The sequence below is a fragment of the Pleurodeles waltl genome, chromosome 5 (assembly GCF_031143425.1).
Source record: "Pleurodeles waltl isolate 20211129_DDA chromosome 5, aPleWal1.hap1.20221129, whole genome shotgun sequence".
Taxonomy (NCBI): Eukaryota; Metazoa; Chordata; class Amphibia; order Caudata; family Salamandridae; genus Pleurodeles; species Pleurodeles waltl.
The window spans coordinates 1,709,829,499-1,709,855,104 of NC_090444.1; the positions used below are offsets into that span (position 1 = coordinate 1,709,829,499).

The 25,606-nt window shown below is 45.7% G+C and overlaps 1 protein-coding gene across 5 annotated transcripts in view; it reads left to right on the plus strand.

The window, feature by feature from the left end:
• Positions 1-25,606, plus strand: part of LOC138296693 (adhesion G protein-coupled receptor F5-like) — a 912,996-nt gene that overhangs the window by 439,313 nt on the left and 448,077 nt on the right. For all 5 annotated transcript variants that reach the window (XM_069236060.1, XM_069236064.1, XM_069236063.1 and 2 more), the window contains 2 exons: positions 5,100-5,161; positions 10,300-10,442. In XM_069236060.1, the coding sequence (XP_069092161.1) occupies positions 5,100-5,161; positions 10,300-10,442 (205 nt within the window). The remainder of the gene's footprint in view (positions 1-5,099; positions 5,162-10,299; positions 10,443-25,606) is intronic.

The following is a 25,606-nucleotide window of genomic DNA, read 5'->3' on the forward strand; positions in this document are numbered from 1 at the left end:
CACTTTTTGGACATTGGGATACTGCCATGTAGAAAAATCTATGAGACCTAGACACATCTGAAAACTGAACACCTGGGTGTGTGCAGGGTGGTGTGCTTCACATGCACCCCGCACCATTTTCCTACCCACAATGCCCTGCAAACCTCCAACTTTGCTTGAAATTACACATTTTCCCCACATTTCTGTGATGGAACCTTCTGGAATCTGCAGGAATCCACAAAATTGCTACTACCCATCATTGTTGCATCTATACCGATAAAAATTCTGCCCCACTTGTCAGCCAAAAAACATTGTTTTTTAAACTGCCCTTTTGGATCCGCGTCGGTTCCCCCTCAATTTCAACATGTTTTTGTCTCTTCCCTGTCACAGGCACTTGACCCACCTAAACAAGTGAGGTATCATTTCTATCAGGAGACTGAGCGGAATGTTGGTGGTAGGAAATTTGTGCCTGTGCAGTGAACCCACACAGAAACATGGGAAAAATTGCATTTTTTTAGCTAAATCTGGGGTGGAAGAAGCCAAAGATTCTGCAACAACGGAAGGTGCCAGGAACTTCTCCTTTGGTCAGAAGATGTCCCACTGTGCGTTGGAGGACGCAGAGTTGTTTCCACGCAGAAAGACCGCAAAAAAGCCTTGCTAGCTGCAAGAGTCGTGGTTGAAGATAATGGGGGCTGACTGGGCCCAAGAAGGACCAGGAGGTTGCCCCTTGGAGGAGGAGGCAGAGGGGGCACTCAGCAACAGAAAGAGCCCATGCAGAAGCAGGCAGCACCCACAGAAGCACTTGAACAGGCGTTCAAGAAATATGAGCACAGCGGTTGTCTCAACACAACAAAAAAGGGTCCCACGAAGCTGGTGGTCAACTCAGCGAGTTGAGCAATGCAGGGCGGAGTGCTGGGGACCTGGGCTGTGCTGTGCACAAAGGAATCCTTGCAATCCTTTACCTCCACCAAATTTGGACAGAAGGACCACTGGACTGTCGCGATCACTTGGATCCAGCTCCTGTGTTCCAGGGACCACGCTCGTCGAGATGAGAGGGGACCCAGAGGACTGGTGATGCAGAAGTTTGGTGCCTGCGTTAGCAGGGGGAAGATTCAATTGACCCAAGGGAGATTTCTTCTTGGCGTCCAGTGCAGGGTGAAGGCAGACAGCCCTCAGAGCATGCACCACCAGGAAACAATCGAGAAAGCCGGGAGAATTAGTCGCTACAATGTTAATGGTAGTTGTCTTGCTACTTTGTTGCAGTTTTGCAGGCGTCCTGGAGCAGTCAGCAGCCGATCCTTGGCAGAAGTCAGAGTTGGGAGATGCAGAAGAACTCTGGTGAGCTCTTGCAATCGTTATCTGAAGTGGAACCCACAGGAGAGACCCTAAACAGCCCTCAGAGGAGGATTGGCTACCTAACCAGGTAAGAGCCTATCAGGAGGGGTCTCTGACGTCACCTGCTGGCACTGGCCACTCAGAGGTCTCCATTGTGCCTTCACACCTCTGCATTCACGATGGCAGAGGTCTGGGACACACTGGAGGAGCTCTGGGCACCACCCCTGGTTGGTGATGGACAGGAAGTGGTCACTCCCCTTTTGTTTGTCCAGTTTCGTGCCAGAGCAGGGGCTGGGGGATCTCTCCTCTCAGGCCCTTAACACCTATTTCCAAAGGGAGAGGGTGTAACACCCTCTCGCAGAGGAAATTCTTTGTTCTGCCTTCCTGGGATTGGGCTGCCCAGACCCCAGGAGGGCAGAAACCTGTCTGAGGGTTGGCAGCAGCGTTAGCTGCAGAGAAAACCCCAAAGAGCTAGTTCGGTCCTTGCTGGAGCCCCGGGGATCCATGGGATTGGCACCCCAATACCAGATTTGGCTTGGGGGGACAATTCCATGATCTTAGACATGTTACATGGCTATGTTCGGAGTTACCATTGTGAACCTACATATCAGTATTGACCTATATATAGTGCACTCGTATAATGGTGTCCCCGCACTCACAAAGTCCGGGAAATTGCCCTGAACAATGTGGGGGCACCTTGGCTAGTGCCAGGGTGCCCTCACACTTAGTAACTTTGCACCTAACCTTCACCAATTGAGGGTTAGACATATAGGTGACTTATAAGTTACTTAAGTGCAGTGTAAATTGGCTGTGAAATAACGTGGACGTTATTTCACTCAGGCTGCAGTGGCATTCCTGTGTAAGAATTGTCTGAGCTCCCTATTGGTGCAAAAGAAATGCTGCACCTCATAGGGATCTCCTGGAACCCCAATACCCTGGGTACCTAGGTACCATATACTAGGGAATTATAGGGGTGTTCCAGTGTGCCAATTAGAATTGGTGAAAATAGTCACTAGCCTGCAGTAACAATTTTAAAAGCAGAGAGAGCATAAACACTGATGTTCTGGTTAGCAGAGCCTCAGTGATACAGTTAGGCACCACACAGGGAACAACAATAGGCCACAAACTATGAGCACTGGGTTCCTGGCTAGCAGGGTCCCAGTGACACCTATCAAACACACTGACAAATAGGGTTTGCACTATGAGCACTGGGGTCCTGGCTAGCAGGATCCCAGTGAGACAGTAAAAACACCCTGACATATACTGAAAAACAGGCTAAAAGTGGGGGTAACCAGGCTAGAAAGAGGCTACCTTCCTACACCTTCTCCTTGCCATCGTCAAGCTGTGGAACCCTTACAGCTGAGACAGGAGAAAAAGTCCCCAGTGGGACTCATAAGCAGTGCATCCACCTTCACAATGAGTTCCTTCCGCCTCAGCGCCAAACTTCCCCACCTTAAATAAACGCAAGAGGAATGTCCTGGTAACCTTCCCCCTCCCTTCGAGAAAGTTGGGAAAGTCAAGCGCTGGCTGTACTTGGTCTGTGTTGAAAACACACAAAAGAACTGGCCAGATCCCAATGTGCATTCCCAAGACAGAGCCTTACCTTTCTCTGCTATATACATTCTCATCCTGGTACACTCTGATCACCTTCGCATCCCCCACGATAAGTTCCTTTTTCTGGTGAGAAAAGCAAAAACACAATGAATGTAGAAAACAGGCTGTGTTTGGAAAAATTCCCGAGCCACTGATGTGACAGCATTTGAAGCTAAGCTGAGCTCAAAATGGAGTCAGTGGTCAAGATGGAATCGGTGGTTAAATACAGATAGCATTACACTGGCCCAGACCCTTGCGACACCTGGGGAATAAGACCAGAAGACAAGGTGGTCCCTTGTACCTTATCCATTATAATCTTGAGAAAGGATACCTGCCTTTTCTATATTTGTTGCATAGCGAGTGACAAAGGGCGCCATTGCAATGAATATATCTGATCTCGAGCCTTGGCCAAACTTGGAAATTTAAATAAGTCTTCATCATGACTACCAGGGCATCCTGGCTATCTGTCATGCCATCCATTCCTATGGCGCATGACCTGATGTCCGAGACCAGAGTGATGAGATTTCTGCTTTTGAAGGATGGTGATCTGGTCTCAGGGTGTGTTATGATAAAGATTCTGCTCCTGCTTGGAGGGGGCCAGAGATTCTGTGGGCTGGGTTCTCAGAACCCATGGTGGCCTTAGGCAATGGGGTCTACGGGCCTCACAGAACTCCAATCTGTGGCCAAGTCACAGCTTCTTAACATGAGCAAGCAATGGATGCTTTCCTGGGCCTGGTGAACCATGTTCTGGGTGCTTTGAGACACAGTGGACTGTATAATGGATCCCATGGCCTGAGTCTTCCAGCCCGCAGTCTGCCTGACCTCTGACTCGGGGTCCAGTCAGAACTTCTTAACCCAGACTGGCATGCGAGGGCTCCCAGGCATGTGAGACCCTGTCCTTCGAACTTTAAAAATACAGTGAGGTGGAGGATGGACCTTGCCTTGTCGGGGCTAGCCAGCGGTCTGTAAAATGTTCTAGGCTGTGCTTGGACACCTGTGCTTGTCACAGATTTACAAGTGCACTCCTGAAAGATTTTGTAAAATCCTTTATCAAATGCAAAAATAAATGTTTATATTTTTGTATGCAAAAAACAAGCAATCTTTTAACCCCCTACAACTTTGCCAATTTTGAGGGTTATTTCTTTCTTGTTCCCACATCAGAAAGCTATTTACTGCATCCCTTCATCAGAACTAAGGGCCTGATTTATGAAAAGTTAGCGCCGCCTTTATGTCAATTTTTGACACGAAAGTGGCGCAAACTTACAAAATATAGTTTGTAAGTTTGCGCCACTTTTGTGTCAAAAAATTACGTAAAGGCAGCGCTAACTTTTCATAAATCAGGCCCTAAGTGTCTGACTTTTTTCAGACATAAACGTTTGCGTTTTGGGATGTTCTCAAATTTTGAGGGCATTTCCATCCTGAAACGCACACTCTTCATACACAAGAGGAAATTCACTCACTTGGAAACCTTTGTGTGAATACATCCTTTTGCGAGTGTGATACTAACGTTTGTAAATAAAAAAAAACAATTGTACTTTCCAAAAAGCAATTTGCATTTGTTAATCAGATAGCTTGTAAGCGAGGCCACTATAATCCAGTATCCAAAAGGGGCCAATATGATGTAGTGTAAAATCAAAAGATAAGCTACAATCGTACCAATAGGAAGCATTTACTACTGGTCTCCTGAAAGATCTGCAAGTATTTACTTTTCAGCTGTCAGGTTTGTTGAGTTTTTTTACTGGATTACTTCATGATGTGGCCATAAACCCTCAGTTGACTACTACATGAAGGCAAAGTTCAAAGTTTGCTTCAGTAATTTGCAACAACTGCAGAAACTTACCATTTAGGTATACAAAATTGACAATCTATGGAATTAAGCACCTACTAGGGCCTAATTTTGAAGCACATTTTTGTTGTAAAAGTTATACTTTTAATACAGTGATTAATGTTGCATTGAATCATGTTCAGTTCATTGTCCCTAGTATACCTTAAATAGTGTTGCCTTATTAAGCATTTACCATGTATGCCATAACAGTTGTCAGTCATAGCATAAAGGTACAACTGCAGAGTGTCTAAAGTGCAGAAGACAATATTTAGTCAGCTCACCCAAAATGTCAACAAGTGTTTACTGTGTATTTTGACTACATCAAGTTAGGCCTGTGTTAAACTCATCAAAAATGTTCTTCTTACAGTTTTATAACAGTTACAGAAATTCTCTAAAAGGCTTTGTATCAGCGAATGTTACAGGTTTCAGGTAAGGTTACGGTTTATTAAGTAGCAGATGTATGTCATAGTCCATACATGTAGTTTAATATGATTGATAAATATAAATAAAATATATATAATTGAACTTGCAAAGTATAATTCTACATTCATGCTGTATGAATTCATTTGTTTGCAGAGATATTTAATACTGATTATAATGATAGTAATGATGATATAGTGGTTCATTCCATACTTTTAGCATGTCTAAACACTTTAAGTTTGAGTAGTGGGTCATGTCCACAAACAAGGAATCCCTAACATTAAAAGTAGCTAACACACTAAACTTCTCCCTGATCTCAATATCTCATGTTTGAGAGCACAAACACAACTCTCAAACTTATTAGATTGAATATGTTCTAAAGCTCTTTTGACCTCCTGACTGAACTGAATACAACATGGACCAACTCATCTATCTACATGACCAGATTTTCCTTGGAGACTTCAATCTTCACTGGGGAACTGACACTGACACCCACTCATCTACACTCAACTCCTTACTTGTAATAACATATTACTACATTTATTATCTCCTAGTCCCAAATATGCTACCATCTTGAGCCGTAGGCTGTATCATGATGGTCTTTTCTGTTGCAGAGCCGAACTTCTGTATTATATGCCTGCAGTGTGTAAAGTGATTTCATTTAGACTGATACATTTCTCGGTTTGTGCCTCATTTTCAGACAGCATGACTCAGAAACAGAAAAAAACAAATGTTGCTCACTGTTTCTGAGCTGTATCACTTTATAATAAAGCAATTATTCAGAGAAATATTGGATTAAAAATAATTCACTTTCTGTTCAGCAGGAGCATGAAAAAGACGCTCGGCTATGTGCTGCACCAGAAAAGACCATCATGATATGGCACTTGATCTTTACTAAGAAAGACTTACTTAAAGTCTCACACCATGCTCAAATAGGATGGTGAGATCACTTCCTCGTCTGCTTCACAGCTTTTACATTTACACTATGTAGGAGGCTTGCCTGGTTTGTAGTGTTTACCTATGGTACTTACACCTTATACCAGGTACAGTTATCCCTTATTAGTGAAATGTAGGCAGTGTCTTGAAGCCATGCCTCTAGAGGTAGCTGTAGCTGAGCAGCCAAGACTTAACTAGGAGACATGTAAGCTTATGCAATACCACTGTAGTCACACAGTACTCATACATATGAAAGAAAATATTCAGTGATACACAAATAAAGGCACTTTATTTTGGTGACACAAATACCAAAAACACCATAGAGACTGTACTCCCTTAGGAGGTAAGTAATATACACATTATATACACTAGTATGCAGAAATAGGCATAAAAACTGTTAGAAAACAGTGCAATTTCTGAAAATCACAATAGTCAGAAATGAGCTTGGGGAAACACAAACCATATACTAAAAAAGTGGAATGCCAAATTTCGGGTTCCCACCTAGTCAAGTGTAGTGTGTAAGGGATCGCGGGGAGTACTAGAAAACACCAAAGGTAAGTACTAGAACCCAACCCAGAGCCCAGGAAAGTAGGAGTAAATCACAGTAACTTTCCTAGAACACACAAGAACACAAGAAAGAAGATTATGCAACAACCAGAAGAGACTGCAAAACACCGACAGGTGTAACAGGAGCCCCAGCAAACCCGAAAGAAGGTGCAAAAGAGGAACAACCGGTTCTGCACCCCAGAAGAGGCATGTAGGTTCCTGGTTGGTGCAGATGATGTCCCACACCAGTTGGAAGATTGCAGACTGGTTTCCGTCGCTGTATTCCGCCAACAAGCCTTGGTACATGCAAAGGTCGCGGTTAGCGGAAAATGGCACTGGCTAGGACAAGGAAGGACCAGGTGGACTCTACCGAGGAGGGGGAGTCAAAGGGGGCTCTCAGCAACTCAGGGAGACCACAGGAGACCAGATAGCATGCACAGGAGTCCCACGGCACGGGGTCAAAGGAGGTGAAAAAGAAGGCCCATGCAGCACTACGACAAAGGCTCCCACACCGCTGGAGAACCACTCAGGAAGATGTGCATCACAGGATAAAGTGCTGGGGGCTGGAGCTTTAGGATGCATGAAGAACTTCGTGAAAGGGTGCCAACAAGGCTTAGCAACTGCAAAACATGCGGTACATGGGGGTACTGTCCTGCGTGGGGAGGCAAGCTCTTACCGCCACCAAAGTTGGACAGTAGGACGTCAGGACCATCAAGACCACTCCAGTCTACCACCCGTGATGCGGGATCCATGCCACCCGACAGGAGAGGGGACCCACGCAGCAAGTCGTCATCGCAGAGAGGTGCCTGCTGAGCAGGGGAGTGACTCCTTCACTCCAAGGGAGATTCCTTCGCTCTCCTGGTGCAGGCTGAAGACAGGCTGTCCTATGAGGATGCACTACTGGGAAACAGTTGCAGTTGCTGGCAGGAGCTGAAGATACACTGTTGCAGAAGTCATCTTTGCTTCTTTGTTGCAGTTTGTAGAGTTCTTGGAGGGTCCAGATGCAGTTTCTTCGGTGAGAAGGTGAAGTAGATGGTGCAGAGGACTCCTGCTGGAGTTTTGCAATCTGAATATGAAGAACCACCCAAGAGAGAGTCCCTAAATAGCCCTGAAATGGGGATTGGTCAGCTACACAGGTAAGTACCTATCAGGGGAGGGCTCTGACGAAACCTGTTGGCACTGGCCACTCAGATGTTTCCAGAGTTCCCGAGCAACTTGGAATCCAAGGTGGCAAAACCCATCTGAGGAGGAGCTCTGAGCAACAACCCTGGGGTGGTGATGGACAGGGGAGTGGTCACTCCCCTTTCCTTTGTCCAGTTTTGCGCCAGAGCAGGGACTGGGGGTCCCTGAACCGGTGTAGACTGGATTATGCAAGAAGGGCACCAAATGTGCCCTTCAAAGCATTTCCAGTGGCTTGGGGAGGCTACCCCTCCCAAGCCTGTAACACCTATTTCCAAAGGGAAAGGGTGTAACACCCTTGTCCCAAAGTAAATCCTTTGTTCTGCCTTCCTGGGCTTGAGATGCAACAGGAGGGCCGAAACCTGTCTGAGAGACATGGCAGCAGCTGGGGCTGCTTGGAAAGCCTCAGAAGACTGTAATGGCAGTACTGGAGTCCTCTAAGGAGCCCCCAGAGTGCATGGGAACATACAACCAATACTTGCAAAAGCATGAGGGTATGATTCCGACATGTTTGATACCAAACATGCCTATGTCCGAGTTACCATTGTGTAGCTGGACATAGGTGTTGACCTATGCCCGGTACACAAAATGGTGTCCCTGCACTCATGAAGTCTGGGGAAATGGTTCTGGAGGTTTTGGGGGCACCTATGCTAGTGCAGGGATGTCCTCACACACAGGTACTCTGCACCCAGCCCTCAGGGCCGGAGGGCCTGTTATAGGGGTGACTTACAAGTGACCTGGTGCAGTGTAAATGGCAGTGAAAGGGTGCATGCACCTTTTCACGTAGGCTGCAATGGCAGTCCTGCAGAAGCCTTTGCATGGTCTCTCTATGGGTGGCAAAAGGTATGTTGCAATACATAGGTATCCCCTGGAACCCCAATGCCCTGGGTACCTAAGTACTATATACCAGGGATTTAAAAGTGGGCACCAGTATGCCAATTGTGGGTGAAATACTCAGTTACCAGTATGCAATAACCATAATTGAAGGGAGAGAGCATAACTACTGGGGTCCTGATTACCAGGATCCCAGTAGACAGAGTTAAACACACTGACAAACAGGCCAAAAGTGGGGGTAACCATGCTAGAAAGAGGCTACTTTCCTACACACTATACATTGCCAAAAGATCCATAGAATCTCTGATTTACAAGGTCATACTAGTAGCAGAGCTCCTTGCTGACCCAATTAATTTAATAGACATATGTCAGGGAGATACTCCCTGTTGTAAAGAAATTAGCCACGGAGTCAAGAACTGGATGCTGAGAACGAAAGGGTGACTGCTCCTATTAGCCATGGCACTACTCTGCACTGCAGCCCATGAATGACAGTTGACAAGTGTCTCAAGAGGGTCCTGATTTGGATGGAAAAAAACACAAAGGGTAAACTACCTCTTGTGAAATCTTGTTCCACTTGATTGAAGATGAATATCTGCTTACCAAAACACCAAACTCCAGTCCAGAACAACTGCTGTCACTGACTCAGCAGAACTCTTGAGTCAAATCATGACTGTTCATCTTCTGTCAACTAGAGAGACAACACAGAAATCAGTTTGTGTTTTTTAACTTATTATGATGGAGTCTCAGTCACGAGCTGTAGGGTGTGGTGACCTATCCACTGCTTACAGGCACCCAGCGTTGACAGGCAGCACCTGCTGCACAATGAATGGTGTCTGGATTTAATTGACATTATTATGCCGAGCTCAGCAATATTTATTTTCAAGACCTCAAGAGACAGATCACTGAAAATGTGCTGTTAGGATTTGCATCCGTGTCCCATATGTCTCTGTGGGCACTCGGTCGAAAGACGTATTTTACCAGATTTAAAAATGAGTGGTGTACCGATGACCAGTCAAGTCATCAAGATTAAGCATGTACGTCAGTGTGTTTGGCTAAAACTGTGCATGTAAGTCAGATTTACACACACAAATAACTGATTTACTTGCACAGAAAAAGAAAGACAAAAACCTAATGATTTACAAAGTGTATTTTCACTGGCACTGCAGATTTTCTCGAGCGAGTTGTGTATTTTCACTTGAGAAAATAGAATTCAAATAGGTATAGTAACTAGTAAACTGCATTTTTAGGTGGTTTCCAATCAAAACCTGGAAAAGTTTAGTAACTTCCTTAAATTAGCAAATCTACATCCATACCAGATTTTAGACCCCTTAGTGCAGGCCTCACTAATTTCTTTAAGAATGAAGGCACACAGCATGTGTGCCCTGTGTTTCATATGGTCCGTAGATAAGTTTCAATTTTTTTCAAGCCAGGCATAATGAAATCATGATTATTGTCAGTGACGGTTACTGTCATGTCAGGAGATACATAAGAAATAGAAAAACCAATATTAGTGTTGTCTGCATATAGATTGGTTTTAAACAAATTGTAACTTTTTTAGTTTGAAAATGTAGGATCTAAAGAGCAGTAACTCTTTCGTAAAATGTGTTATTACACATGGGTGATTAACAATGTGTGTGTTATTGTATTTCAAGGGAAGGAAGCATCAATGTCGATTACATTATCATCTCTGATCCTCCAACCGAGTCAAGCCTTGACGATGCAAACGAGAATATACTGAAGAATTTATCTAAAGTATTTCCACTTCCACCCTCACCATTTGTCCGCTTCATATATGGTGAGTGAAACTGGTGACTGTATTACTAAAGGACATTAGTCCCAAGAGTATTATGAGAAGTAAAAGGGGGAAATCCTTAAGATTCTAACAAGACCAACACTAATCGGTTTCTTAAACAGTTTTGCACAGGAACAGGTGGCCCTCATAGCAGGTTCAACAAACATAGGGGCATATTTATGAGCCACTAGCGTCACTGGAGGGTCACTTTATGTGACGCTTCAGTGGCTCTAACTCTCTGCTCCATATTTACAAGGAGGTGTAATCCCACTTTTTGTGGCATTACACCTCCTTGCAAATATGGGCCCCTCCGACGCAGTTGTCTAAGTCAGAGGAGCGTGCAATGGGTGTTGCTGTGGGCGTGCCACATCAATACCCATTGCATTTTGACGCTGCCTCAGATTTACAAGATTTCGTAAACCTAAGGCAGCGCCAAAATCTAACGCCACCCCCAGGGATTGTGTTAGCAAGGCACAACGAGGAGGAATACTTTTATTCCTCCTCGTTTTTTGGCTTTTATATGTGTGCTGCATTCTACAGCGCACATAGAAGATGCAAAATGCCAGAAATTATTCTTTATGTGTGGGAAGGTGTCCCTTCCTGCACATAAACAATAATTTGAAAATTACGCTTTGGCACTTCTGTGTGTGCTGCATTCTGAAGCACGCACAGAAGTGCCAATGCGCCATTAGTGATTGTTCATGTGCGGAAAGGCACACCTTCCCGCACATAAACAATCACACCTCCTCAACGCTGACATCCTTGGACGATGGTGCAAGAATGCCTGCGTTGGCGCTGTCAGCTAAATTTAGCGCCAGTGCAAGGGACAACACTGATTTTCACTTAAATATGGCACATCCCTGTGATGTGAAAATGACGGGACACGATGCTGCCAATTTTGGCGCAGCGTCGCGCTCTGTCATTTTCCCATAGATATGGGCCATATTTCTTAAGTAATGCATCCGCCTAGAGGCGGTTCCACTTTTTCTTTTTTTTCTCCCATAATATTTGCAAACACTTGGGGCCTCATTTACAAACTTTTGGCACAGGGCAGCGTCGCAAGCCTCTTTGATGCACTGCCCTGCTTCAAGGCAAAAGGGCACGGATGCTCTATGTCTACAAGATACAGCGCATTCCTGTCCTTGTCCCCTGCGCTAACACACAAATTGCTGCCAAGCGCCAATGCAGGCCCCTTTGCACCATGATGCAAGTGTGTCTGCATTGCAGGGATCATGGATTATGTGCAGGAAGGGACACCTTCCTGCACATAAACAATGATTAATGGTGTTTTCCTCATATGTGTGCTGCAGAATGCAACTCACATAGAAAGACGAAAAACTTAGAGAAATAAAGTTATTTCTCCTCATTTTTATTTTTTTTGGCAAATCTTTTTATTGATTTTATCCATTTAACAGAGCTCCAGTTTTTACTGTACAGTTTTAAAGTAGCATAGCCACTAGTCAGATATATAGCGCGGTCCTACAATTTGCATGTACAAATTCCATGTGGATAGACCAATAAAGTGCTTGTAGCGTAATAGAGTGATAATAGCAAAATTGACATACATAGGTGTCATGAGGTGACCAGAAACCAAGAATGCACCGGATAATCCCGACAAGCAAGAGGTGGCACCATACGCATCGGACACAATCTTCAGCGAGTCTAGGGTTGGCTCAACTCTAATATAAATGAGGTCCTGCATGCAAGCAGATATTAATACGTATACAAGAGCAACAATGGTGAGAGAAAAAAGATTGCATAAGACAAACAGAACTGATAACAAAACGTTGGAGCCCATTCACAACCCCCCATGCCTCCAGAGGCCAGGGGACCCAACGTATGATAGCATCCCTACAGCCACGCTCGTGGGTAGAGCAATACATGAACATCAGTTGAACAAGGAAGATGCGGGAGCAGCAGAAACTTAGAAGAGAAAACATACAAATAGATGACCCAGTAATAGATGCGTGTCACAGTGTAGCTAAGCGGACGCTAGCTCGTTGTCAGGTGTCATTGGATCACCATCGATTACGACTTGATCCTCCACCCTTAACTGAGTCCACATCTCATCCCAACTAATCGAAGGGGGATACGTGCGCAGGTCCATAGCATCCTCACGCCACAGTGCAGACCCCTCCGCCTCCGCCCATACCACAAAGGAGCTCCTCCAAGCTAATACCTATGGGGGCACAGTGTCCTTCCATCTTTTAGTAATGAGACGCTTGGCTGTCAAAAGACCCAAGTCCAGGAATCTTGTAGACGCTTTATGCTTTCTGGCTCTCGGGAAAAGACCTAAGAGGCAGGAGCCGCTATCTAACAGCAGTGGACGCGATGTAAACTTGGATAGAGATGCTGTAACTCCATGCCAATAAATGTTTAAGGAGGGACAAGCCCTGAACATGTGGAGGAAGTCCACCCCAATTTCGCTGCAGCAAGGGCAAGCAGAGTCCATTCGATTAAAATACCTGTTAATGTGGTCTGGTGTGAGGTAAGCTCTGTGGAGTATGTAAAAATTGAATGAGATGGAATCTGGCGTTACGGGGGCCATTAATATGGCTGGACAGTGCCCCTGACCAAGTGGCCTCAGTGAAGGGTCCCTCTAGATCACCCTCCCAAATAGTTTGCAAAGCAGTGAGGACCCCCGCTGTAAGTGCTCTAAGCTCATCAGTGAACCATCAAATCAAGTGCCTCGCTGTATAGATCACCCAAAGTGTATATGTCAGCTGCATGTCAAGGACCCAATTCCGCATTGGTCGTAAGACGCGTGCTGCGTTGTGTACCCAGCAACGCCAGTGCCAGAGCATAGGAAACAATGTCACTTGTGAGGCGCAGGGATCTACGGCAACAGCGGTGAGCCACATTCAGCAGGAGCTCCACAGGGGGCCGCGATTTAATGAGGGGGTGAAAGAGAAGCATAATCCGGGTAAGTGTCCAGGGCAGGGAATTAGTTGCAGTGTTAGCCAGCTGAATGTTCACTAGCCAACGTGCCACCCATTGAAGATGGGAGGCCAGGTAATAATGTTCCATATTCGGAAATGAAAGGCTACCTCGGGAAAGGGGTAAACAGAGCTTTTTCAACGCCACCCTACAGCGGCCCTGATTCCAAACAAACTCCCGTATTCTAGGCTCCAAATCATGAAAGAAACCAGCTGGAACATAATGAGGCAAATTGTAGTAGTAGTATAGAAGGACTACCATTTTCAAGAGGGTGACCCTACCGGCTACCCAGAGCGGTAGAGTTTGCCAGAAGGTCATCTGTGATCGGATGGAGGACACTGCTCTGCAGAGATTGCCATCATGTAGGTCCCTCTCCGTGTGGAATATCAGTTTGCCCAGATAGCGTAGTGAACTTGGCTGCCAGGGGACATCTGTGCCAGAGATTCTTAGTTTCTGGTCTGACCGCCCCAGGTCAAAAGGGAAAAGGCATGATTTCGCCCAGTTAACATGGAGGCCAGAAAATGCAGCAAAGCGGCGCAGGATGTCTGCAATATAAAGAGGGACATTGTCAATATCACGGACGTACAAAAGGAGGCTGTCTGCATATAAAGATATATCATGCAGACCATTACCCAATGGGATATCACAAGCTTGCCCGGCCCTATGGAATTCCACAGCTAGAGGCTCCATCACCAGAGAAATCAGCAGTGGGGAGAGGGGGCAGCCCTGTCTGATACCTCTGCCCACCTCGATCGGGTCAGATATATATGTGCCGACTTAAACCCTAGAGCGAGGCCGAGTATTTAACAGTTGGGTCAAGCGTAGGAAGTGTGGGCCCATCCCAAAGCGACACAATAACTCAAACAGGTAGGACCATTCCAAGGAATCAAAGGCCTTCTCCAGATTGAGGACCAGACATTCTGCACGAGTACAATCCTGTGTTGAATATTGCATAACTCTAAAGAGGTGCTGGATATTGCTCGAGGTGTCCTGTGCAGGTACAAAACTGATTTGGTGTGAGTGCACCAGCTGTGGGACCAAGGGCGCCAAATGAGTTGCTAGAATCTTGAGCAGAATTTTATAGTCCATATTAAACATCGCTAACGGCCTATAGGAGCCCAGCTCAGATGGATATTAGCCCGGTTTAGGGAGCGACACCAACAGTGCCGTCATTATCGCCCCCTGCAGCACCCGCTCATAAAGAGAGAGAAGACGGGGCGCAAGCGTCACAGAGAAAGACTTGTAGAACTCAGATGGGAGTCTGTCTGGGCCGGGCGTTTTGCTGGCCAATAGGGCTCGTATTCCCTTGCATACCTCTTCCAAGGTCAGGGGGGCCTCCAGTTCTGCCTGCTGATCATCTGACAACCCGGGTAGGGTGAGTGCTGAGAAAAATACAGCTCTCGCTTCCAGGTTATCCACCACTGAAGACCGATAAAGTGACCAATAGTACTCAGTGAATTCAGAGTGAATCTCCCGGGGGGTGTGAAGCATGTCCCCAGTTATCGAACAGATCGCTATAATGGGGCTTCGATCGTGGTCTTGACGGATAAGCCAGGCCAGCAATTTGCCCAAACGGTCTGCCAGAGCATGTGTGTGTGCCGAGTGAGCTGCATAATTTAAGCAGCGCAGTCTCTCTAATAAGGAGATGCTTTCTGCTCTGGCCTCAGCTAATTGCTGCGAGTCCGGCACATAATGAGATTGCCTGCATTCATATCCCATCAGGGACCTCTCCACTCTAGTCAAGTCACTCTCAATAGAATTCCGCAAGTTCCACTGCGTGCCCATGCAGTGGCCCCTGATAAATGCTTTAAATGCTTCCCATTCAACTAATTCAGGGGGCGCTGGGCCTATATTGTGATTAAAGTATTCGGGGATTGCCTTGTCCAGCGAGGCCCTAAATGTTGCATCCTCCAGGAGTTCCAGACGGAATCTCCAAGTGGGAATGCTGGGGCGGAGTGAGTCCCATCCCAGATGCAGTAGTTGTGGATTATGATCCGAGTGGGTACGGCCCAGATAGTCAGACCATTGTATCGCAGAATATAAATTAGTAATGCACACCAACCTGTCAAGGCGGAAAAGCAAGCGATGCGGTGCAGAGTAGAACAAGTATATCCTGGAAGTGGGATGATGTTGACGCCACACACACACATCCACAATCCACCAGTGGCGAAGCCAGTCGCGCAATGCCAGTGCTGCCGTAACTGTAGGAGCAGTGGGCAATGGCAGGAAGGAGCGATCCAGTGAGGGGTCAGAACACAATTAAAGTTGCCCCCCAACAACCAGGGAAGGTCGCTCTAGCATGCCAGGAGGGGAGAGAGTGCGTGAAAGAAAGAGGCTTGGTCTGTATTCGGGGCATATATAGATCCTAACAGGATAGCACGGCCAGCAAGGTGTCCGCACAACAGTGCATAACGCCCCTGTTCATCCACAACATGATCCTCAACTACAAATGGGATGCCTGGTCTAACCCAGATAAGTGCCCCCTGGGTGTAAGAGGAGAAACCTGTCGCATATAGCCGCCCACGCCCGCGCCGCTGTAATCTAGCCACTTCAGGTTGCGCAAGATGAGTCTCCTGCAGGAACGCTATGTGTATTGAATGCCTTTTGAGATATGAATAGATAGAATATCTGCATGCTGGTGAATGTATGCCACGCACATTCCATGTAAGAAATTTAAATGGGTTCATGGTGGATCAGTAAGTGAACAGAATGATGGTGGCTTAACCCGAGGGATAGAGAGATTCAACTGTACGGCAGCGGGGTCCCAAGGAGGGAGTAGACAGGGCTGACATAGGCTCCATACAAAACATGTCAAAACAGCTGGGGACCAACAACATGAGTGAATACCATTGAGGCGGAGGAACACAGGTGTCTGCCCAAACCAAGTAATACGCTTATAGAGCGCAAACAATTCTGGGGTAAAGAAAAGGGGGAAACCCCTCTAGTGGGAATATGAGGTAGACCAGGCGCTGGAGAAGTGGTAGCATTCAGGTCGGGATCCCTAACCCAGCATGAAAGCGGGGAAGCAGCTACAGCAGAGCCCAGCGTGTAGGGCAGAGGACACAGAGAGGCGCAACGCCCAGTGGCCTTCGGGCTGCCACACAGCAAATCCGTGACAGGCATCTGAACAGCAAAGCCGACATTTGACCCAGTCACAAACTGCTGTACAGTGAAGTGCATAATCAGTCGGTGAGTTCAAAATAGTTCATCAGCTGTCTGAGGCATCACCTCAGGGCGGCAGGATGATCCAAGTTCAGAGGATGTCTCAAGGGAGGAGCCCATATCTCCAATAGAGTCAGTGGGGTCTGCTTCACCATCCAAAGTTACTGAGAGGACACTAATGGCTACTGCGGTTTAAAATGCACAACAACGTTCCTGCATAATTTGTTCCAGGTCGGGGGCGTGTCGCACCTCCCCCAACGCAGCTACTCGCCTTTTGCGACTCTGACGTTTACGGGGCTGTAAGTCCCGAGTCACCAGCTCAGCCATGATGGAATCACATCGTTGACCAGTTCCGAAGATTCCAGCCAGCCCCATGTCGCCTTCGGCTTTTAAAGAAGTGCGTTTTATCATCTGCCCCCACACGCAGTCTGGCCGGGAATAGTAGGCAGTATGACAAGTTGAGGAAGCGGAGTTTGCGCTTAACTACCAGGAAAGATGCCCGCTCTTTTTGTAAGGCCATGGTGTAATCTGGGAATATCATAAACAGGGCATTGTGCACACTAATTGGAGGTAATATTCGTACTGACCGAAGTATGATATCCCTATACACATAATGTAAGAGCTGGAGGAGGAATGGACGTGGATCAGCTCCAGGCGGTCGGGCCCGAGTAGGGACTCTTTGGGCCCATTCAACCAAGAAAATGGGCGTCAGTGAGCCCTCCGGCAGCAGACCTCGAAGCCAGGACTCAGTAAAAGCAACCGCATCCGGGGCCTCCGCGCCTTCCAGTAGGCCCACTATTCTGAGGTTTTTCCACCTACTGCGACCTTCTGCACCCTCTACTCAGTGCTCCAGTGTCTTTATCCGTTCCAGTGCATTTTGTATTGAGGCCTCCAGTTGGTCCAACTTAGGCGTTAGGTCCTGAAGCTGTTCCTCCAGTGTGCGGGTTCTATCTGCTGATTTGTGATGATCCGCGTGTAGGAGGGTGAGAACACTCACCACCTTTTTGATTTTGCCCTCCAACGAGGTCCGAGCTTGTTCCAGAAAGGTGCCTATGCGCTCCACAGCTGCCAGCACTGCGTCCAATTTAGTGCCATCCAGGGACATAGGCTCCAATTGCGGTGCCTGAGGTTTGGCGCCAGTTCCAGAGCGGAGGCGACCTGCACCCTCCATGTTGTCACCCAGAAGGAGGCTATGTTCTACGGCACCGGATTTAGATGTGAGTGCTCGTGTATTACCGTCCATAGAGGAGGCCCGCTTGTGTGTGCGATGCTACAGTCCAGGCGCAGCAGCACAAGCAGCCTCCCTCCATGTCCTGTTCAGTTTCACAGAATCACCACCAGCCCACTGACACCACAGACCTGCCCCACATTTGACCTGCAATACCAGCTAAAAATACACCTGATGTAGAAGCCGGGCAGTCAGTGCAGTGTTCATACGCCTCAGCTGAAAATTCTAGGTCCTAAAGCAGGCACCAACCCGGCTGCTCCACCCCCCTGGCGTCAGAGGGGTAATAAGGTGTATCTCCGCAGGCCCATTCCGGCCAATAGGTCCAAGGGCCTCCTCACTCCAGTTTGCTGCTGTCTCCCAGGTTGCCTCGTCAACCAGGGCGTCAAAGGTTGACAGGCTTCGCACGCCCAGTCCCGCCGGCCCAGTTATCTCACACTCAACTTGTGCAGTCAGGCGGGCCACCGCCTACCTTATGTTCAGGTAAACCCGGCGTCTCCGTGCGCAGCCCAGTCCATCAGACGGCACCGAATCAGGCACCTCCCACGGCCTCGCCAAGGCCACCGCCACTTTCTTGTCTGAGGGAACCTCCACGAAGGGCCAGTCGCCTCTGGACCAGCCCGTGCGGCGTCTGCAGATTAGGCCGCACCCCCCGGGCCTCGCGTAGGGAGTTCACCCCGTTGACGAAGTCGGTCCTGCACAACCCCAATTGGCCCCCTCAGCTCTAGAGGGATCAGCGGTCGGGCGAGCGATGCTGTAGACTCTGGTCCGCTCCCCAATCCTAATAAAATTGAGGATAAGTGGGGTGTCACCGCGGAGCGCTGTTAACTGGCGCCCGCCATCATGGCTGGCAAGTCAAGCCCCTCCAAAGTTATTTTCCCTCATTATGCCTCTTCTATGCCACCCCTGTGGAGAGTAGGAAACTGATGCATTCCCAGATTTACAAAATCTTGTAAACCTGGGAATGCATCAGATTCCATGGGTGTTACGGGAGAAAACCCACTGCAACACCCATGGAACTCCCCTTTCACGCAGGGTAATGCTTGAAAAGGGGCCATATTTACAAGGCCATGACAAGCCATGCAAGGGGCTTTGCATGGCCTTGTAGATACGGCGTGGCAGCCTGCACTGCTGGTGCATCAAAAAAAGTGGCGTGCCGGCGGCTCATGCTGCTGATAAATAAAGCCCTAGATTTTTTTACCATAACCCTGTTTTCTCAAACTTCTTTTCTAGCCTTTCCTTTTCTGTATCTTCGGGGGAGATTTACAAACATTTTGTGCTGGGTTAGCAGCACAAATGTAATACTAACCAGCACAAAGGGGACGATTTATGAAAGATGGCGCTAAGGGATTATAGATATGCCCCAGAATGTTTTTTCACTAATTCACTTTCTAGTGCAAAACTCGTTTTGTACTGTAATGTACCCAAAAAGTAACACAAAGCAGCACAAAGCACTGTTTTGTGTTACTTAGCACCAAGTGGGCATTACATGGGTGGTACCTGGGCAGTCCTGTGCAACCACCCATGCCTTTTGATGCAAAAACCTCTCTACAAACAATAGGAGACAGGGTTTTGTGCCAAAAGTTAACACCTTTTAAAAGCAGGCGTTAAAAGGAGAAATGATTTAATTTCTCCTTTCTTTTCCGACTTTGGATGCATGATACACTGTGCAGCACACATAAAATGTGTGAAAAGTTTTAAAGTATGTCTATGCATAGCATTTTATACTGGAAGGGTTCCCTTTCAGTACAAAATCTATGCTAGACACATGCACACAGCCTTGCACTATGGCTCAAAGGTTTGTGCATGGAGCACAGCAGCTAAAACCAGTAGATATTTCTGTAGACATGGCACTCTCCTGCTCCCTCCCTGTCACCCAGTGCAGAATTTTATCGATACTATACTGTGCTGCATGACTATTTGGTAAATCTGTGCCTTTGTATTTGTCCCAAAGAATTTGGTGAGGGGCTAACTTGTTTAGGCACATTACTGTCCTTAAGAGGATTTATGTATGATTTATGTATGTTTTTATTCATGATTTATGTAAGATACTTTATTTTACTTTGCATTTGAGTGAAAGACTTCGATCCTTAATGTAATCCAATCTAACCTAAGCTAACCTAATCTGTGTAAAAAGAGATCACACATTTGCTAGCTAGTGATTTTTGTGCAAATTAAATTATTGACTTGTAAAGCGCACTACTCAGCCATGAGGGTCTCAAGGCGCTGAGTAGGGGAGGGGGGAGAAGGTGGAGGGGAGGTGCTGCCCGAACAGCTAGGTATTGAGTAGTTTCCTGAAGGTAAGAAGGTCTTAGGTCTGGCGCAGGTGGGTGGGAAGAGGGTTCCAAGTTTTGGTGGCGAGGTGCGAGAATGATCTACCACCAGTTGTAGTTCTATGGACACGTGGGACAGTTGCGAGGTTGGCGGAGCAGAGATGCCGGGTAGGGTGTAGAAGGAGAGTCGTCTGTTGAGGTATAAAACAGTAATTTGCTGCTAGTGTTCTCTTTTTTCATGAATTCAACGTTCAAAAAATATTGCCCTAAACTTCATATTTCTTTTACTAAATCCAAAGAGAAAGTTCTGCTGTGTCATAAAAACTATGGGGCATATTTAAGCACCACAGGAGCGTCACTTTTCATGATGGTCCGGCTGGGCTAAGCACTGCTCCATATTGACAAGGAGGTGTAACACCACTTTTTTTTGGCGTTATGCCTCCTTGTAAATATGGGCCCCTGTGATGCAGTTTTCTTCATCAAAGGGGCGTGCAATGGGCGTTGCGGTGGACATTCACCGCAACATCCATTGCTTTTGACATTGCTTCAGATTTGGGAGTTGCTGTAAACCTGAAGCAGCGCCAAAAGGGGTGGCGATAGCATGGCAAAACAAGCAAGAATGCGTGTATTCCTCCTTGTTTTTTGCATGCTCTATGTGTGCTGCATTGTGCAGCACACATAGAAGAACCAAAATGCCAGGGTCGATTGTTTACGTCCAGGAAGGGACACCTTCCTGCACATAAACAATCATTCAAAATAACGCTTTGGTACTTCTACGTGTGCTGCATTTTGCAGCACGCATAGAAGTGCCAAATTGTCATTATAGATTGTTTATGTGCAGTAAGGGACACCTTCCTGTGCATAAACAATCTACCCCCTCAACGCTAACACCCTTGCACTATGGTGCAAGGATGCTGGTTGCCTGTGTTGGTGCTAGGCAGCTTAATTCAGCACCAGCACAGGGGGAAATGCAGGGGTGCACCGTATTCTTCTAAATACAGTGCACCTCTGCATTTCTAAAGTGGCGCAGCGCGGCACTGCTTCTTTTGGCGCAGCACCGCACTGCGCTGCTTTAACATAAATCTGGCCTATGATTTGTAAGGTTGATGTGAAATATTTACATTTTTAAAATTTGATATTAAAACAGTGGATATAGGCCTAACAATAGCAATTTCAAAGAAGGTTTTTTGTATGTAGAAAATGAGGGCCCTCATTAGTGCAAACAAAGCTTTTGCAGCTGTCATTCAGTCTAAATTGCAAAGCAAATGTGAATGCAAAGTTTCACCGGCACAATCTGCAATCTACTATTAGTAATGCAGCAGGAATACAAGATAAAGAAAGTGATGAATAATGTAACAGGGTGAACATGAATGACATTTAAGACTGGCAATATTCCCCCTCAGTGGAGGTTGGTACTGCCAACTTATACCCTCTTCACAAATTGACATTAAAAACGTTTATCTCCGTGACTTTCAGACTAGCTGGATGCTAGCAATCTATTTTTCAGTCACAATTTCATGTCAAACTCCGCTTGCAGAAAACTTAGGGGCTGTAAGCATAGTATTTGCAACACTTCTTACTGCCTGGCGTAATGCCAAGCGGAGAAGAAGGATTTCTTGTTTTTACAAACACAACTGAAAGTGTCTTACTGTTGCAATTTTCAAAACATTAATCATTACCCTTGTTCTACTCTGTGCAAGGGTTAATAGTACAGGCAAAGCAAGTGTAATAACTGTGCCCTCGGGGTTATTCCTTAGCTGAAACTCAGGTTGTTATTTGCAGTAAGATGATTTTGTATCTGTTATTTCCTTGTATGCCTAAATGATTCTTTAGAGGATTTAGGGAAACAGGAAAATGCACAGTATTGGAGTCAGTGCATGTTTCTCCAATTTCTGCAGAGTTAAAATGTCAAGGTAAGAATGTGTTTACAACAGGACAAATCCTTATAGTGCATCACATTTTTTTCTTATTTTGATGTCCTGTAGATTCCTGTTGTAGGAATAGTGTGCACTCAATGAGACCACAAACTCATGAAGCCTCCACGTTTCAGATAACGCACAGCGAAGAAGTGACAAGCATGGATGGTGAAATGGGAGGATGGGAGGAGGATGCAAGAGTGTCAAATAAACAAAAACAAAAAGACAGACGAGGTTTGACCATTGTAGGTTACTACCATGAATACAAACACTGCGCACTACACTGACCACCAATACAATGCATACACATTGACTTCAGTTTTTTTAACATATTTTATTAAGTTTCAAGTATGGCATGAATCAATCCAGAGGGATAATTGTAGTGCATATATGCACCCTCAACATTGGAGATACTATCAATACATATATAAACAGTTCCAGATATACCTGAAGTATTACAGCCATCTCAATAAGTAGGATCTGCAATATAGAAGTTGTTACTGTATCATGTGTGTATGTGTGTGTGTGAGTTTGAGCTATTGGCGTTGTAAATGACAATGTTTTTACCCATGTATTTTGATTTGGAGTGGAATGGTTGTATGGGGAGTGGAATTATGTGGAATTATATGGGTTGAATTGGAATTGTTAGTTGTGGAATTGTGCGGGGTTGAATTATGTGGTGTAGCGTGGATTTGTGTTCGTGTTTGGTTATTAAAATGGATGTGACTGGATCACAACAATCTGGCAAGGCAAGACTGATACTATTCATCTAATGCCACTAAGAAAAGGCAGTCAGGGAGGGAAGAAAGTGAGTACGACAGAAACAAGTTAATTTTGAGCAGCAGTAGGATCAATTTCTCATTGCAAAAAGCTTTTTTTCCATAAACATGACAAAATTGTGCTGAAAAGAGGACTCAGTGATAACTTTTCCCCCAGGAATGTATCATGTTGTGCAAATCACATAGGGGCTGATTACAAGTTTGAAAGTCGATACAACAGGCTACCGATGAGGAGACCGCCAGGGTGCAGACGGTCTCCCCACCAGCCCCATTAGAGTTTTCTACTGGGCTGACTGGCAGAAACCAAGTGGAAAATGTGCACTCTGCTCAAGTCCAATGTCTTTGCACAGGGGGCTCCCCAAGCTCCCTCAGAGGGTGCACTGTCTGCAAAGTAGGTAGTGCGCATTCCAACGGAGCTGGGGAGGGGGGCCCTGATCTACCCTGCAACAATGTCATGGCATTGCAGGCCCCCCGTGGCCCTGAGCACTTGTTGTCTACCAGCATTTCCATTACAGTTGAACTGCCCTGAAAAGGCTGGCAGAGAACATGGTTGTAATCAGCCATGTGTAATCAGCATCAGCATAATCAGCACAACAGCGCTGGCTTCAGCCCCGCCATGGCTGATTACAACCATGACCACCATCATCCCATTGGGATCAAAGATCAGCACTGACCACCAATCTTGTAATGTGGCTGTAGGACCACCACAGCAGTAGTGGTCCGACCTCCCCCGCAAGTCTGGTGGCCTTCAGATGCCAGCCTCATAAACGTGGCCATAGTCAAAGTGGGCTTTTAAAATCTATAGTATCTCTTCTTTGGGGAAGAGTTAATATTTTATAATAGAACCATGACTCTTTGATGACAGGTGCAAGTCTAAAATTCAAAGATAAATGTCACTAGGTCAAAAGAAAACAGAACAAGAATTTACACTATTTCATTTACATGAAGTGGGAGAAATTAGTGAACAAATGTTTAGCTTCAATAACATTACAACTAATATCAACAGAAATGTGAAAAAGGCACAAAGGCATACACTGACCAACATTCTGTCCAGAAAGGTATGTATTTATCTCAGAATCATAGTTTCAGATTTATATACCTGCAAAAGTTTTTGTTTTTTTAATAAGTATCATTACAGCTCAATTAAATTTTCCTTACGCTGGTTTGCCCACTGCTCAAATGTACCGTAAAGCACCACATCCATTCAGTGATATGCACTGTACATCTTTCACAATGGTGCAGTAAGATAAGCAAAGTTATGCATTTGACCTCCACCTCTGAACAATCAGAAGCCCGAAGTCCTTGAAAACTGAAAGGGACATGCCTTCTTCAAAAGCTGGCAACGTCAATGACAATATGCACACACCTATATGCGACAGAGATACTCTGCCTCTCTGTCAAAGTCTTAAAATTGGACATACAGATTAGCATGATGGCTTTTTCCCCTTAGGGCCCCTTTCATAGGTAGAAGAATGGATAGAAATGCCCATGCAGTTACATGGGAATACTTGACTGAGGTTGGAGTGACTGAACCTGAAAACTAATGATCAAAAGCTACTGTGTCAAACAGAAAAGTGTTTACCAAAACCTTTTAGTATCTAGAAAAGCACGGACGGCAAAGTTACAAAAATAAGCAAAAATACGAAAATATAATGCAAATGCAATATACAGAGTTACAATGCTAGGACGCAGTATCACAAGAATAATAATTTAATTAGGGTAATGTAAAAGAGGGTCAGCAGCGTAAGCTTGTACACCTAAGAAGCCTGACATGGATATTATATTTGTACCAAAGGCCCTCTATAAAGCAGTCGCTGAATGACAGCTTTCTTGTGGGAGGTAGGAGCAAAATTCTTACCCACTGCACAGGTATTTTCTGGATACTTTGCAAGCATGCTTTTGGTAGATGTAGTGCCTGTATATTACCACACCGTGGGCCTGATTAATGAAAAGTTAGAGCTTCGTTTGCATCATTTTTTGATGCAAAAGCGGTGCAAACTTACAAAATATACTTATATTTTGTAAGTTTGCACCGCTTTTGCGTCAAAAAATTAACTTACAAAATATACTTATATTTTGTAAGTTTGCACTGCTTTTGCATCAGAAAAAGACACAAAGGAGGCACTAACTTATCATAAATCAGGCCCTGTGTGTCTTTGAGAGGAATGTAGAAACATCTGTAATGCAAGCTTCCACCGAGTCTACAGTAGAAGCAGGTATTGATTCTATGACAGAGTACAGGCCAGGTGGCCAACACTCCGAACAAGTCTGTTCAAAGCAACAAACACTTTAAAATCACGGCTGACCAGGCTGAAGTCTTGGCAATGGCTCAACATCCTTGGATTGTGAGTAAATCTCCTAATCGCATGAGCATGAACAATATTAAAAGTGTCTCTGTGCCTACACAATAAATAATAATACAATGAGTAAACAGAAAAAAAGCAGTTTGGAAACCAACGCTGTATAATTGCATGGCCCACCAGGTTTGAGTCTCAGCACTTGCTCAACTTCCTACGATTGTGAGTAAATCACCATGCGGCTTAAACAAAACAAAAAATATAGTTCGATGTAATGAATGTGTCTCCGTGCCCATGGCAAATTCCAATACAATTTAAAAAACAAGCCAATAGGAATTAAAAGAACAATGCAGATACAAGCTCTACACAGCCGTTGCTGAAGCCAACACTCTGAACACATGTCTAGTCTAAACAAGCCTAAAGAAAAAAAAAAGCTGATCGAAAACCAACACTGTAAAATTGCATGGCTGGCCAGGTTTGAGTCGGCAACAGCTCAACATCCTGCGATTGTGAGTATATCACCTAACCGCATGCAGCTTAGACAAAACTAAAAGTACAATTGAATGTAACTAATGTGT